Source organism: Dasypus novemcinctus, chromosome 5, assembly GCF_030445035.2.
Source record: "Dasypus novemcinctus isolate mDasNov1 chromosome 5, mDasNov1.1.hap2, whole genome shotgun sequence".
Taxonomy (NCBI): Eukaryota; Metazoa; Chordata; class Mammalia; order Cingulata; family Dasypodidae; genus Dasypus; species Dasypus novemcinctus.
The window spans coordinates 139,278,227-139,295,299 of record NC_080677.1 but is presented as its reverse complement, the minus strand read 5'-3'; the positions used below and the strand labels follow the sequence as shown (position 1 = coordinate 139,295,299).

The 17,073-nt window shown below is 34.7% G+C and overlaps 1 protein-coding gene across 4 annotated transcripts in view; it reads right to left on the bottom strand.

Moving 5' to 3' along the window:
- Positions 1-17,073, bottom strand: part of UBE3C (ubiquitin protein ligase E3C) — a 152,086-nt gene that overhangs the window by 73,417 nt on the left and 61,596 nt on the right. For all 4 annotated transcript variants that reach the window (XM_071215381.1, XM_058297611.2, XM_004458591.4 and 1 more), the window contains 3 exons: positions 10,246-10,332; positions 5,063-5,220; positions 4,686-4,918 (listed from right to left, as the gene is read on the bottom strand). In XM_071215381.1, coding sequence (XP_071071482.1) covers positions 4,686-4,918; positions 5,063-5,220; positions 10,246-10,332 — 478 coding nt within the window. The remainder of the gene's footprint in view (positions 1-4,685; positions 4,919-5,062; positions 5,221-10,245; positions 10,333-17,073) is intronic.

Sequence of the window (17,073 nt, the reverse complement as noted above, 5' to 3'; positions counted from 1 at the left end):
AGCATGTATGAGAACTTCATTCCTTTATGCCTGAAAAATATTCATATATATATATATACACACACACACACACACACACCCCACATTTATCCACTCATCCGTTGACATGTAGGTTGTTTCCATCTTTCGGCTGTTATGAATAATGCTGCTAGGAACACTGGTATAGAAGTATAATTTGAGTACCTGCATTCAGTTCTTTTGGGTATATACCTGAAAACGGTTATTTTAACTTTGTGAGGAACTACCAAACTGTTTTCCACAGCAGCTGCAACATTTTACACTTGCACCAGCAGTGCACGACGGTCCCAATTTCTCCACATGTCCCCAACACATTATTTTTCATTTAAAAAATAATAGTCATCCTAGTGCATGTAAAGTGATGCTGCATTACAGTTTCAAATTCTTTCTTTCTTTCTTTTTTTGAGGTACCCAGGCTGGGGACTGAACCTAAGACTTCCTCATATGCAGGAAGCTGGCACTCGACCACTGAGCCACATCAGCTCCCCTTAGTTGGTTTTTTCATTTGTTTGCTTGCTGTTTGCTTTAGTTTCTGGAGGAGTAAAAATCAAACCTAGAACCTCCCATGTGAGAAGCAGGCGTTCAAACGCTTGAGCCACATCTGCTCCCCTTAAATTCATTTTTGATCCTATTATAGGGCCTAGCAGACAGCAGGTACTCAATGTTTATGGAATAATAATTGATAGCACTAAAAGCCTATATTATATTCAAGATATATAAAGGAAATAATCTGATACTAATTCCTGTTGTCTAAAGGTTTATAGTTTTATATACAGCCTTTAATTATCGCTTGCTTAAAATGACATCTTTTTATTTATTTTTTTAAAGATTTGTTTATTTCTCTCCCCTCCCCCCCCACCCCAGTTGTCTGTTCTCTGTGTCTATTTGCTGCGTCTTCTTCTTTGTCCACTTCTGTTTGTTGTCAGCAGCACAGGAATCTGTGTTTCTTTTTGTTGCGTCATCTTGTGTCAGCTCTCCATGTGTGCGGCGCCATTCCTGGGCAGGCTGCACTTTCTTTCGCACTGGGTGGCTCTCCTTACGGGGCACACTCCTTGCGCGTGGGGCTCCCCTACGCAGGGGACACCCCTGCATGGCACGGCACTCCTTGCATGCATCAGCACTGCGCATGGGCCAGCTCCACATGGGGAAAATGACATCTTTTTAAAGGCCAGCTTTATCTAACACTTGTTTAAAATACTGCAAAATTAATCCTTAAAGTACACGTTTTGTTTAGTAGTACTCCTCCTCACACCCACATACCCTCCTCAAGGATAGAAACAATATGACACAGCTCAATAAGAACCAAATAAGGATGTTATTTGTATCATTTTTCCAAATCCTGTGTTCAGGTTAAATAATTAACACTCATACCTAATTGATGGCATATTAGGATTATAGTTAGGGTATGTTTTTAATTCTTCACTTTTTTTAAAAAGTAGTGTTATTGAGATATATTCATATACCAAACAATCTATCCAATGTGTACAATCAATGCCTTTGACTATAATCACAGTGTTGTGCATTCATCACCATAAAACAATTTAGAGCAATTTCATTACTCCAAAAAGAAAAACTCCACACCCCTTAGCAGTCACCTCTCAATCCTTCTATCCTTCTTCCCCTGCCCTACATAACCACTAATTTAATTTCATCTTTATAAGTTGATTTATATTTACATTTTATATATGTAGTATTTCGTGTCTGGTTTCTTTCATTTAGCATAATGGGGTATGTGATTGTTTTTTCCCCTGATAACAACATCTTATAGCATTAACATACATTTGTTCAGTTTCAGAGAAAAACAGAAACTGGGAAATACAAACAAACCACTAAGAAAGTAAAATACTCATAGTGCTACCCTATTTTTTTCTTCTTTAAAAATATATAAGGAAGGCACAAAAGCCTCCATCTTGGTTCCTCTTACTATATCACCCTTAGAGATAGCTGCACATTAAAGACTGAGAATTTCTGTTCTCTTCATAAAGCTAAAGCAATTATAGCTATAAATTAAACTTCAGGAGGAGTTTATAAATTTGATGAATGCATAAACTGTTTTAGCAATGTCTATGCAAGGCTTAGAAACTGACCTCAATTCTTATACTGACAAAGAAAGATGACTGTATCCACTTAAAATTCTATGTTCTATGGTCAGCCAACAGAACCTCTCACACAAATTAGTTCAAGAGGACCATCAAATCACTGAAAAATGGAAACAGTGGGTGGCTGAAGGAGTCAGGTCTTATTATGTGAAATTCTGTCAAAATCAGCAGGTGGCAGGAAATCACTGGTAAAAATGTTTCTATCATATTGGTTGATTCTACATTGAATTCTTTTTTTTTTTTTTAAGGAGGTATGAAGAATTGACCCTGGGACTTTGTATATGGGAAGCAGGTGCTCACCCCACTGAGCTATATCCACTACATACACTGAATTATTAACTTAAATTTGACACTCCAATATATAAAACACGCTAATAACATTTTAGTTTAATACTTTTCAGAGAGATAGAGTATTAGCTGAGCTCAATTTCTGGTTCACTACCGATGTGATTTCATCTATAAAGTGAGTATGTTTATAGCATCTTCCTCACAGGATTGTTCTATTAAATGAATTAATATATATAAAGCTCTTAGAATGCTGCCTGGATTATACTAACCAGGTGGGTGAAAGTTCTTCTTATTTCACATTAAACCTAATTTTTATTCTTAGAAGAAAAACTAATAGCTGATTCCCTATGTTCTCAAAGATTATGCCTTGATTTTTATTATTTTAAGGTTCTACTCAATAGCAAGTCCTATGCTTTTTTTCAAGATAAGAATCCTATAGAGTTCTGTCTTCAAAACAATTCATTGTAAATTCAAATTGTCCTTGTAACAACTCAATTTCAAATTGAAAACAATCTCAAACTCCAGCGCCCTCCTCTCCCCCCCCCCAAAAAAGTGAACTTCTACTCTAACTCTTAAAACGTTTAGTGATTAACAATTTGGTAGTGAGTCATTTTGAGGCATAAGAAAAAAACTACACAATAAATTTTCATGTAATGTGTCAGCAAAACACAAAAGGACCAGGGAAAATATATATTATATAGCTTTATTAAGCTCAGATATTTCTAGGTCCTAAAGATAAGTCTGTCATATGAAAATTACAAAAGTCTCAATAAGTGCTATAAAACAGTGAATGATCCGATAATGTACATGAAACCTGATACTGTACACAATGGAAAGCTTTATTAACCAAGATTCTAGCATTTAATTAAACACTTTAAAAAATACTATGATAATATCCATATTCAGGAAAAATTTAAGTAAGAATTTTAAGTTGTAAATAGCTGAAACACCTTATTTTTGGCTTAGAGAAGCTGAAAGAGTGTTAATCTTGAAGAAAGGCTATATTGAGTGCTCAACATGTAACCTTTAAAGTTTGCTTAGGAATATAGAGATAGGTAATTAAAATAAATTGTGCAAACACATATTACATCAATCTGCACAAATTATAAATTCAATGATGCATTAGTACTGTATTCAGTGCAAATCAAAACATTATCAGTTACTTTCACTGCTACTAATGCTCATGCTCATAAGTGAAATGTGTTGTAAAATCAGGCAGAATGGGCTGGATAGAGACTATCGTAGACTTGTAGAATGAATAAGCATTCCTTAATTAGCCCATCAGGTTAAGTGCAAGCATTAATGGGTCTTTCCTAAAGTCTAGCTTGACATCTTTCTCCAAACATGGCCAAGAAGAAAGTTCCATTAGCAATATTAATACAAGCTTAGTTGATCATTTTCATTCAATTAACTTCTTTCAATTAAATAGATAGCTTGACAAAAGCAGTGATAAAAGACCTAAAGGGACAGCTGATGACTCGCACTGAACATTAGTGTGCGAGAGGTCGCTAGTATTAAACGGACTGTAAATCTAGCATTCAATTTGGAAAATGCATTTCTTCTGCTCTCACTCCTTTAATGAGTAATTTTAGCTGACTAGATGTGTTTGCTGCAGAAATTTCATGGGAAGTCAAGCACCCTTTTTCTTTTCTTTTTTCTACCCCAATAGTTAAGATTCTCAGTAGTGGTGCTTTCTGCCAACATTCTAGCCACGGTAACTCATAACTTCTCTTCCTGCCATGGTTAAAAATGAAGACATTCTAAAATAATTTGTATTTAACATCCATTAAATTAATGACCTTATTCTTCCTTTGTTAACCAATTTTTTAAAAGAGTCAAAAGACAAAATAATGAAAGATAAAAAAGAAACATTATTAAAAAAAATTTTTTTTAATCTTTATTTATACATTACCGTGTCACAAAAAGGACTTTGGGAAATTTACAAAAGATGCATGTAATGATATTTAAAAAAACATTTATTTTGTAAATAGCCTATAAACATTTTTAGTTTACATGGGTTTTCTTGAAGTTTTGCAAATTAAAAATTATGCCTGAGGGGAGTGGGTGTTGGCTCAGTGGTTGAGCCCCTATTTCCCATTTACCAGGTCCCAGGTTCAACCCCCAGTACCTCCTTAAAATAAATAAATTAATTAATTAACTTAAAAGTATGCCTAAAACAAACTTGCATTTCTTTTCTTCTGAAATGAATCAAACCAAAACAACTTTGAACATTACTTGAATTCAGTAAACCAAACATATATATATATATATACTCTATACCTTAAATAACTGAATCCATCGTTTTTGTTCCATCTGTATACATTGTTGCATCTCAGAATTAGTAGTAACTCCAATACTTTGAAATGCTGTAATATATTCTTCTCGAACTTCTGGTTTTGTTTCTGGATAAGCCAACTTGATGATCCCTAAGCATGCATCTCGAAGGCATCGAGATAACATTATTAACTCTTCTAAAGTAAAAGGCATCATTGATGATTGTCTTTGACCTACAACTGAAAAACAAAATCCAATTTTCTATATTTGTGAGTTTTTTTTCATTTCTCATCATATAGTGAAAGCTTAAAACTTTCTTTTGTCTATGAAAATAATAGACTGGCCATGAAGCCAGTAACCAACCCATTCCTTGAAATTCTTACCTTCTATGGGATCGCCGAAGAATTCATTATCATGTATGGAAATTAGTGAATGACTAAACAAGGAGCTAAAAAGATAAAAGAGTGGGATGATTCGACTAGAATCTTCAAAAGACATAGGAGAACCCCGTGATATCACCTGAAGCAATGGTACCATAGACCTTGAATTTAGGGAAAGAGGGGGAAAAAAACAATGATTTTAACATTAGCTTTAGTTTGGGAACTAATTAAGACATGACATCAGACTAATATAATCAGGAAAAGTTACATTTACATTAGCAATTAAATAACTTATTGGTAAGGTAAAGTCACTGTAACAACATACGTTGATAAATAGCATAGGTTAATCCAAATAGCACACTAACCCACTATTCTTTCTAGTGCTTGCTACTTATGTCACTTGGAAAAATGCAGTTACTAAAAGTGAGCCAGTGGTCCCAAGACTGATATCCTAAGAGAAGTAGTATAAGTAATGCCACTATTAAAGATACAGACTTTTATGATGATAACTGTCTCTTTATCCCTCCACTTAACATAGCCCTTAATATTATTTCCCTACTTAAAATATTTAACTAAGGCAGATCATTTTGGTCTCATGAAAAACTTACCCAGCTACTTATTATTAGTAACGTTCTAAGCAGTTCAATACTGAACCCAAATTAGTACCTTCTGGAATAAAGTTTCCTCTTTTCTATATTGGAAATTTATTTACTAGCTCCCATTACTGCTCTTACTTGTAATATTAAGTCAAGTTACTATTACAGAGCAAGAGCTGAAGCCTTGCCTCTAAAGTGAGGCAGGTCTTTATTGATCTTCACAGACTCTTTCTCCTACTTTCTCCTATGAGATGCTGTGATATACTAAATTTACTTCTCCCACCTAGAATTTGTTCCTTTCCTCTCTGTTAAATCTTGTTTCTTGTCTTATTCAAAACTCAGCTACTAGATGTTCACTTGCAAGCTCCTTCCAAACTGTAAAGTCCCATGTCCCCTACAGAAAATGAAATCAATCCTGGATTAATTAAAGTTGTATGGCAAGATCACCCTGTTATCTCCCTTCTTTTCTTTTTCCTTTATTTTTCAATTATTTTATCTCCCTCTTTTTTATGATTACACTTTGAGTATTGATTTCTGCAAAACTATAGGTATATATTAGATGAAATCTGACCAGGAGTCAGGATCCATAAATTACCAACAAGCTGCTTACCACTGCCCACAGTTATATAAGAGGGTGAAGCAGAAGGTGAGGCCAGGCAGATGTACTCTTTATCACTAGCTGGGGCTTTGATAAGCTTGGTTGAACGACACGGAACTTTAAGATCTCCTTGATGCTCAGTTGAGGGTAGGGCACTGCCATCGAAGATGTTACGAGAACAGGGAACCCAGATTTGTAGCCTCGAACTCCATTCCTCTCAGAAGAAATATTACTATGCTCATCATCCCTACGTATTCTTGATTTGCCTTATTCATGTTTGTAGTCCCAGTGCTTAGTACTTAGCACTATGCTGAATGAATTAATGAATGAAAGCTAGCCATCCAAAATAAAAACATAGTAGGGATATACAAAAAGGGACAAAAGTACAACTGTCCTACCTCATTGCCAAAGCCAGGATGACAGAAAAAGGCTGTTTATGTGGAGGATAAAAGAGGCATGGGGGCTGCCTTAACTGCACAACAGCTGCTTCTTTTAAACTGCCAAGTCCTGTGAGAACAGGGACCCTCTTCTATTTTCTGAGTTACTCCCCACCATGCCTAGTACTGGGCCATCCACACAGAAGTATTCAGTAAAAATTTTGCTGACATACAGAAGAAAAAAAATGTAATGTCATATGTTTTGTCAGTATTAGTAAAATAATGGTCTGTACCATTCAGTTCCCTTGTCACTAAATGCAGAACTACAAAAATAAGATAATAATGGTGAACACATGCTGTTTAGGGGAACATTTTTATTACATGGTACAAGTAGAGTTAAACAGTTGCAATGTGATGAAAGTGTTTCCTGAATCTAAACCAGCTTTCAGCTGTTATCCCTTTAGATAATCCTTGTACTTAAAATCATCATTATCATCACCACCACCACCACCGCTGCTGCCATCACATCATCATCATCAGTTAGGCACATCTATACCAGTATTAAGACCCATATAGGGAAGCGGATTTGGCTCAAAGGATAGAGTATCCACCTACCACATGGGAGGTCCAAGGTTCAAACCCAGGCCCTCCTGACTCATGTGGTGAGATGGCCCATGCAGAGTGCTGATGCACACAAGTAGTGCCGTGCCACGCAGGGGTGTCCCCCGTGCAAGCAGAGAGCCCTATAAGGAGAGCCGCCCTGAGCAAAAAAAAAGTGCAGCCTGCCCAGGAGTGGGGCTGCACACACAGAGAGCTGACGCAGCAAGATGACACAACTAAAAGAGACACAGATTCCCAGTGCCGCTGACAAGAATACAAGTGGACACACAGCGAATGGACACAGAGAGCAGACAACTGGGGCGGGGAGGGGGGGGTGATAAATTAAAAAAAAAAAAAAAGACCCATATATGTAAATCACTAAAAAAGATAATTAATCTTTTTTTAGTGATTCAAAAGTTGGTTAATGTTGGCAATTAACCAACATTAACATATTTTTCCTCTTTAAACTCTTGCAAGGTAAGCAAAAGGAGTTAATCGTTTTCAATTTAATGACAGAAAATCTGATCATTCAGAAAGGTCAAGATATTTGCCTTTGGTCTCATCCAGCCAGAGTTTAAATGAAACACAAGTCTCTTGACTCTTTGTTGACTGGTCTCTCTGCTATAAACAGTGACTCAAATATTCCCCTGAAAATAAGTCAATCTCAAAGACTTATGTGCAAATAAAAAGTCCACAATTTACTGTAATGGAAAAGACACTGATTCATAACTCAGGAGAGTTGGCTGAATTACTGACCTCAGACAAATCCCTACCCTCTGTGTATACCCACAGAATGGTGGTTTTTACCCTATGCCTCTGTGGAAACCACTCCCCGTGGTCTCCTTCAACCTAAGGAGCTCCTTTTCTTTGATTTAAGCTTTCTGTTGACTAGATTCTTGCCTAAACAGGTTTTAAGATTACTACTCTAGAATATTTTGAGATTTTACTACTGGTGCTGGTCTGAAAAAGAATGGGTTAGTACCTCAGTTATTATGATGGCCTCATTAGAAAGGCAATATATAATCTAAACATTCCCTACTTAAAGGTATTATGAACAGTATTTGCCTCGGGGCCAAAAGGACTGACTAAATAAACTATAATGCTCATTCCACAAGCAAATGACATATGGGCAAAATATATATATATGTAGGAGTGGATGTGGCTCAAGTGGTTAGGCACCTGCTACCCATATGGGAGGTCCTAGGTTTGGCTCCAGGTACTTCCTGAAAAAAAAACCAAAAATGAACAAGAAGCAAAACAAAAGAAAAACCAACACAGGGAAGCAGACAGGGCTCAGTGGTTGAGCACCAGCTTTCCACATATGAGGTCCCTGGTTCAATCCCCAGGCCCTGGCACCTCAAAAACAAAACAAGACATATATATGTTAAGTTTTGGTAAAGAGATGTCTAATTGAAAATAGTAATCCCTGTGTGGCTGTGTGTGCCTTCATTTTCAACAAAGAGTAAATTGGCTAATTTCAACAGCAAATATTGAAATCATGAGTTAAAATTTATTCTTAAGATGCCTGATAAACTGAAAAAGTTGCTATCTATTTGTAGATAGTCTAAATGTGGTCATGCTTGACTGGGGCAAAGAAAAGACAGTGTTCCTACGGTATGGTCACAAACCATCTGTATCAGATCACCAGATATGCTTATCAAGTAAGCAGATTCTGTGCCTTTGAATTCAGAATCACTGAATTAAAATCTCTACAGTGGATTACTCTTCATTTTAACATAATCCCCTGATGGTCTCTATGCACTCTAAAACTTAAGAGCCTCAGCTATTCAAGTCTTCTATACCTATGAAACTATTTTCAAATTAAACTCAATGTCATTTCCAAAAAACAACATTTCATTTCCTTTTAAATTTTATTCCCAATAGTAAATATGAAGAGATGAAGATTAGGGTTGTATTAATACAGTATAGGATTCTTGAGGGACTTTATTCAGTGATACCTCTAGTGCCTAAAATAATACGACAAATACTGTAGACATTTAATAGATACATACTGATGGAATACATGAATGAACTTTATATAACTTTTAAAAAAATGATTTAATCATCTCAGTGTTTTCTGATCTGTATTGTTTACTTAACTTTTAAGATTACCTAATACATGACATTTTAACACATTAAGCAAGTAAAAGGAGACCCAAACTCTCAAATTAACTTTTAGGAATTGAGGTTGTTGTTTGTTTTTTTTAAGAACAATTTATATAAAATTTACCAACTTACAAAGTAATACTGGTAATTTAATATAATTAATACTATCCCATTTTTCTTTTACACACACCATGAATCCATTTCCTCACCAAGAGACAAATGCCATAAACAAATAAGCAATTATCAGCCAGAACTATGACAGTATCACTGTTGCTAAGCTGGGACACTTATAGGTAAATGATAATTTCCTGTCCTAATAATTCCCAATCTCTTTTTTTCCTAAACAAACCTGCCATTCAGGGAAGTCATGGATGAAATGCAAAAAAAAAAAAAAAAGGTGGGGGGAGGGGAAGGAAACACAAAACCCTTACATTTTAATTTGAAAGCTACAGGATAGAAAATAATTTTTCTAGACAGTAAGTTATTCTAGGTTACTCTTATATCTCTACTTTTGATACTATTGATGAAAGAAAAATCAATCTTTACGAGCATCATCAATTGTAGGGGCATCATAAAAACTCCCTTTACTCATTTAAGATTCATTAACATTAAATGAAAAAACATAAAAGCAATTCAAAATAATACTATTAATAAACTGGCATTCTTTTATTAGTAAGAACAGTTTTGCACAGATGATACAAACAATAATTCCATCCATACAAGGGCTGACTGACTAATACAAAGGCACTAAAATGTAATGATCATTTTCTCTACACACCTCACTGAAAAGCTCAAGATCTAGAAATCTCAACACAAGATTTTTCAGCTCCATCTAAAATATCACAGACCAAACCAAATCAGGAGTACAGATTCACCCTTCCCTTCCCAAAAATTCTGTATAACACATACCCTGTGATCATCCGTGTTGTCATAGAAGATATTAGAAACCAGAGATGTCTCAGAAACCTGGCATTAAATGCTAAACTGTAGAGAAGCCTAAAAAGAGCAGAGGAAAAAAGTAAGAGTAAGCAAATATTCATTCAATGTTTCTTAAAAAGTAAAAATTAGTCTGAAGATAATGTGCTCATTTTTAAAATATACATATTTTGATTTCAAGTTAGGATGCTTGTACAACAGTTTGCTTGATGAATAGAACAAATGACAAATACTCTTTGCAGCCCAAGTATTGGAAGGGATCATGCTTCTTTTACTGCTACAGAGAGCTAAGAAAGTCCTAAGACAGTGGTAGTCAAGTAGGCTAAAAGATATACCTATAGGTTGATTTAAAGTACAAGTTGAGGTTGCTCCCCTAACTATACATCTTAATACATTAACATACTATGATATTATGTATTATCAATCTTAACACTGTTTTTATAATATATATATAAATCTCTAAAATATTTAGTGACTGATTTGGGGTCACCATTCTTTAAATAAACACATAAAAATGGATTCTTTTGTGTTAACTTCTCAAAAATAAAATAACTTAAATGTAAAAATATACTTTAAAGGTTTTAAAAAACGTTTCTCTATAACATCAATTTGATTAAAGACTAAAGAACTTTGAGTAAAGGGTAAAGTTTAACTATTTTGTATACTACATTTCTGTAGTAGGATATACTTTCTAGTCACAGTATTATAGACAGTATAACATTTTTATTTCAGAAAAAAACAGCATAAATATAAAAGCAGGATTCAAAATGAAATTTCAAACATAGATGAAACTAAATGACAGTTTTTAAAAAAAGACTTAGGATGGTAGGAAAACATGGTTTTGAGAAAGGAATGTGATCTTACTAGAAACACTTTATAACAACAAAATAGAACAAAAACAAAATTGGTTCAGTAAATACAACAAAAGAATATAAAAGAATTCAAAATATAACAGTTATCACTGTGGAATTACAGATGTATAAGGAATGATCCTGGAGTGAAAATTTAAAGACAAAAGCATTTTAGGGGCAGAATTCCATTTTTTTAATATCAACCATCTAATCCTATATACTTGTATGGGATGCTGAATTTAACATAAAATGGGTTTTCAAGTTGGAAGTGACCTTATAGAGCATATTTTATAGACAAAGAAAAGAGGCAACTTGGTTGCTTGACTCCCAAGGTTATAAAGCCAGCTTATGGCAGGGCAAGTACTACATCCTAAGGCTCCTGAACAGCAGTTAGCTGTTCTCAACTATGCAGGCTCCTAGATTCAGAGGACTAGCTCAATGACCTCTTTAGCTCAATTCTCCTTTCATCAGAAAAGGCCATTAGCAGTAATTCAACGATCTGATTAAATAAAAACACTACCTAGTGCGCACCACAATTCTCTATGAATTTAATTACTGTGAAAAAAAAAAAGCTGTGAGCTCAACCATTTATGATATATCTTATGGGGTAAAAATCGAAGTCCTACTAATGGCCTTGAAGACTCCTTGCTTATTTTCTGACTTAAATTCTTATGTCTCATACCTAGAGCTCCCTCTGTTCCTGCCATAGTGGCCCTTGCATTAGCTGTTCCTTCTTCCCAGAATGTTTTCCCCCAAGATATGTATTTAACCAGTTCATGTGCCTCATTCAGGTCTTTACTGAAATATCATCTATCAGAGAGGCTGCCTCTGACTGCCCCATCTGAAAAAAGCAAACACACACAACTGCTCCACAATTCTTTATCCCTTAAGCCTGCCTTATTTTCTTTACAGCACTCATCACCACCTGACACACTGTGTATCTCTCCCCTTAATTAAATGTAAACTCCATGTGATAGGAGATACTCTGTGCATGTGCTGTTCCATTCTCCAAGTCTAGACAATGCCAGACACATTGCTGACACTCAGAAAATGCTGACCTGTGTGAGCATGGAACTTTACAAATGCTATCCTTGGTTGGTCACATTTTCAAAAGGGTGGAAACAGAGTAAAGCTAGAAGAATATGCAGATTTCTAGACAACTCAGGTAAAATAATAAACAGTTATAAAAGTACTAGACTTAAGACATTTAAAAAAAAAAGGATTCAGAATGACCAAAACTCTAGATAAGAACCAAATCATTAACCATGTAGAGCTCAGGATTGTATAATTTATATATATAACTTTATTTATGTATACAATATCAATTCTGACAAATATAGTATTTGTAATAAATTAGCTTTTATTCTTCTCCATATAATGTCAAGACCTGAAATATCTACATTCAAATATGAGCTAGACCAAACTTTTTACAGAGATTATACAGTAGACATGTGGCTTTTTTTATTAGTTAATGTTGAATGAAAATGTCACCATAGCATCCCACAGCTTTGAATTTCATTGTCGTAGCAGGTGGCCTGCTGAACCAGAGTGATTAATCTTTCTGTTAAGAAGATTAGTAATATTTTGGATAACTAATAAATTAGAAACTTTAAACACTTCAAGCTTTCCATTTGATTCCAGAAGAAAAATTTGCCCATATTTCCAAATAATTTACTCTATGGCTCCATTCCTTTTTGGATAAAGTCCCTTCTTTTGTTGTATTAACTTATTGCTACTGGACAATACTTTTATTTAATGGCCAGGTACTACAGAGTTAGAAAGCAGATTTTACAATATACTCATAGACTTTTTAGTATTTCCAATGTCATATAAGTTAAAAGCAATCCATTCTCATCAGAAAACGAAGGGGTTGAACTACATCGATTCTAAGGTCTTTCTTGGCTGGAAAATTTTATGATTCTGTGAAACTATGTGTTGTTATGTTTGGTACAAGTATATACTGTGACAAAGTAGATAACAATATTACTCTAATTCCATAGGAAAATTCAATTGGGTTTAAATTTCAAAATTAAATTAAAAACATAAAACAATTCTTACTTGAATAATTAAAAAGGAAAATAACATACTAAGTTAAAGGGGATAGATTAAACTATGTTATCAAGTCTGCAGTCCTCCTGTCATTAATGTTCAAGTGAATTTTCATTTATAATTCTCTCTCTCAAAAAAAAAGCAAACACTTAAAGTCCAGCAAATTTTCATGTAAAATTCATTCTAAAAATGATTGTAGTGTTCAAAACTAGAACTGTATTAGGAAATAACACATACTCCATCTATGAAATATGTAAAATGCTTACCATATGCATATAAATCAAGAAAAAGAGGGTTAAAATTGTGTTTTTTCTGCCTTTGTAGAGTTTTATAAGCTAAGGACACCCAAACAGCCACAATGGAAAGTAGAATACGAAAAAAGCTATGGAAAACACGAAAGTCTGCTTACTTTATTTCTCTTCAATCAAGAAATTGAGTTAGTTAAAAAAAAATTCTATCTAGTATACTTTTATTGTCATCAACATAGGATTTCTTAAAATTCTGTTAAATATAAATATTAAATTCAGCAAATCAAAACTCCAAAAAATCACATTTTCAATAGGTGTGCTTCATTTACTTTTTCCAAAAAGAAAAAATACAAACAAGGTGGAAGATTAGCAACACTTAATCCCATCTACCAAGAAATAAAGATAATCTCTGTGTCTATGTATAATCAAAAATGTATTCTTCCAATAGTTTTCTACTTTTATTATCATTATTACATATTATACCATACATCTTTCCATGTGAATCTATTATTTCTGCAATATCTTTTTTTTTTTTTTTAGGTACTGGGGGCCAGGGATTAAACCCAGGACCTTATATGTGGGAAACCGGTGCTCAACCACTGGTCTATATTGGCTTCCTTGAGTTGGTTTTTTCATTTATTTTGCTTGTTGTTCGTTTTTGTATTTTCAGGAGGTACCAGGAACTGAAACCAGGACCTCCCATATGGGAGGCAGGAACTCAAATGCTTGAGCCACATCCGCTCCCTGCAATACCATTTTAATGGCTACACATTTCAAAAATTAACTATGAAATAATTATATTTATTAAATTAATCAAAGATTCAACATGCAATAACAAAACAAATTATTAAATTTTTAAATTACTACAGGTTGTTTAGTTCAGGACTTTATTTTCTAAAAGGTAAAGAAGTGATATAATCTTTACATATACTGGGATACATTAAAAATTACCCATTAAGGTTTATTTAGCTGGGACAACCCTATGAGTAAGTTAGTAAAGGGGTAACATTTTCAACCCAGGTCATAAATTGAGGCTAGTTTGACAGGGATTATTTAAATTAGTAAAGAGAACACAATGGAAGACACCAGCTCACACACAATGCAGTGAAAGTGTCACAGGTAAAAGACATATGATATGACAGCCACAATCTAATGACCCAGTCAGCTCTTCTAGCATATTTTATTGGCAATGAAACCTTAAAATAGATATATAATAATCAACTCTGAGATATTTCAAAATTGAAATATAAATTCCAAATTCCCCTAATGATATCAAATTTTAGAACGTATTTCAGTTTAAGGCAAGTTGCCAAAATTATTTTTCAATTACAAATCAAGAGGTAAGAATAGGAAATAAGGTTTAGATAATCAATAGAAAACTAACATTCTAGCACTAAACTATAACCATTTTAAACAGATAATTCCCTTTTTACTGACAACTGATTTTCTTTAATTATAAGATTAGTAGACTCAAAAAATGTACTTTTCCTCATACTACAGTTCAAATGAAAATGAGGAGAAGTAACTCATTACCTTGGATGCCTTCTTTCCCCTCCCTTATTAGTTCTTAACACTATTCTTAAGAGAAAATTTTTAAAAAAGAAAGAGAAAAAAAGAAACAAAATATTCTTGAGTGCTTTTTTCAAGTTTACACATATTTTCCTATGAATCAAATGTCATTTATGCAAGTTCAGAAGCTTTAAAACCTACTATATTGCTAAATTTGATGTGTCTACCAATAGCAACTGGCAATTAGGTCATATTCTATACAGGATTTTAAAATGCAATCTAATAATAAAATCATTATCTGTGTTGAAGTGTTAAAAAAATTCATCAATTTTATTTAAGCTTTATGAAATAGAATGCAAAAATTAATATAAGGTAAATGGATGTAGCTCAATGGCTGAGTGCCTGTTTCCCATGTATGAGGAGGTCCTGGGTTCAATCCCTGGTACCTCCTCAAAAATAACAACAATAATAATAATATGAATTGATAACTGATTAAATCAATTATACTGAATAAACCATTGATAATAAAAGCAAACATGGTAACATAGGCAAAGAGCTAAACTTATTTGCTTTTCTCTATAGGTACTTTCTCAGTATTTAAAAATACTACTTAACTTCTGCCTTTAAAATTCAATTGCCAAAACTACAACTAAAAGGAAAAACTATTTGATTTCAAAGCTTTCAGATCTGTCAGTGGAGCAAATTAGGCAAATCCAGAAGAGTATACCTGTCTAACCTCCTTAAATGTAAATCCAACTCCTTAAAATCAGCACTCTAAAAATGGATTTTCCACTATAAAGGGAAACCCTGTAAAAGATACAAATTTGGGGAAACGGACTTTGGCCCAGTGGTTAGGGCGTCCGTCTACCACATGGGAGGCCTGCGGTTCAAGCCCCGGGCCTCCTTGACCCATGTGGAGCTGGCCCATGCGCAGTGCTGATGTGCGCAAGGAGTGCCTGTGCTACACAGGGGGGTGTCCCCCGCGTAGGGGAGCCCCACGCGCAAGGAGTGCACCCATAAGGAGAGCCACCCAGCGCGAAGGAGGGAGAGCCGCCCAGCGCGAAGGAGGGAGCAGCCTGCCGAGGAATGGCGCCGCCCACACTTCCCGTGCCGCTGACGACAACAGAAGCAGACAAAAGAAAACAAGACGCAGCAAAAAGACACAGAAAAACAGACAACCAGGGGAGGGGAGGGGAATTAAATAAATAAAAAAATAAATAAATCTTTAAAAAAAAAAAAAAGATACAAATTTGATTACAAGTGAAACCACAGTATACAAATTCAAGAGAGACTTCTGAAAGATGAAAACCTTATGCTGACTCTTAGACAATTTAGCCAAAAAAGACAATACGAAAAAGGAGGAAAGATGCAATTTCCACAGCAAGACTAGGATACACAATAGGAAAGAGGCATGAAACAAAATGGAGGTAAAAAATAGCATACTGGGATCAAGAAAATGCCAATAATTAAGTATGGTTGGGGCAAAAAGTATTTTGCTGCTAGAAATAAGGTTGAGAAATAGCCAAATGCTCAATAATGAAAGGATGATTTGGTACATCAGAATAAGGCAAAGGAATTTGAATTTCTTCCAGAAAGCAAAGGGGTCCACGGGTGTTATGTTTACACAAGAGAATGGAGAATGAAATAATCAGGGTTATGTTTCTGACAATTCAGTCTGGCAAAACATGACATAAAGAATGTGATACTGACAGATCATGGAGACTGAATACATCTCAGAAATTACTGAGAAAGGTATGAATCTTAAACCCTAAGGGTTTCTGTATAGTCAATAGCCACAAGTGTCTACTAAGCACTTAATATGCGGTTAGTGAAACCACATATGAATTTTTACTTCCATTTTAAGGAGCCGCATTTAGTTAGTGGCTACCATTCCCATACAGGACACCAGAGTTCTGTCTAGTATGATTCCCAGGTTTTTTAGCACAGGCAACAAGTTGAATGATGGTGCCAGTCACCTACATAAGGACCAAAAAAGGAAGTTTTGGGGGAAAGATGCTAAATTCAGTTTTAGACAGGAAGTAAGGAACCTGTGGAGAGGTCTAAGAGGGCATATCCTACTAAGTTAAATGAGAGTCTGGAGCACCAGAAACTTGAGGCTAAAGGTATAAATTTGGGAGTTATAA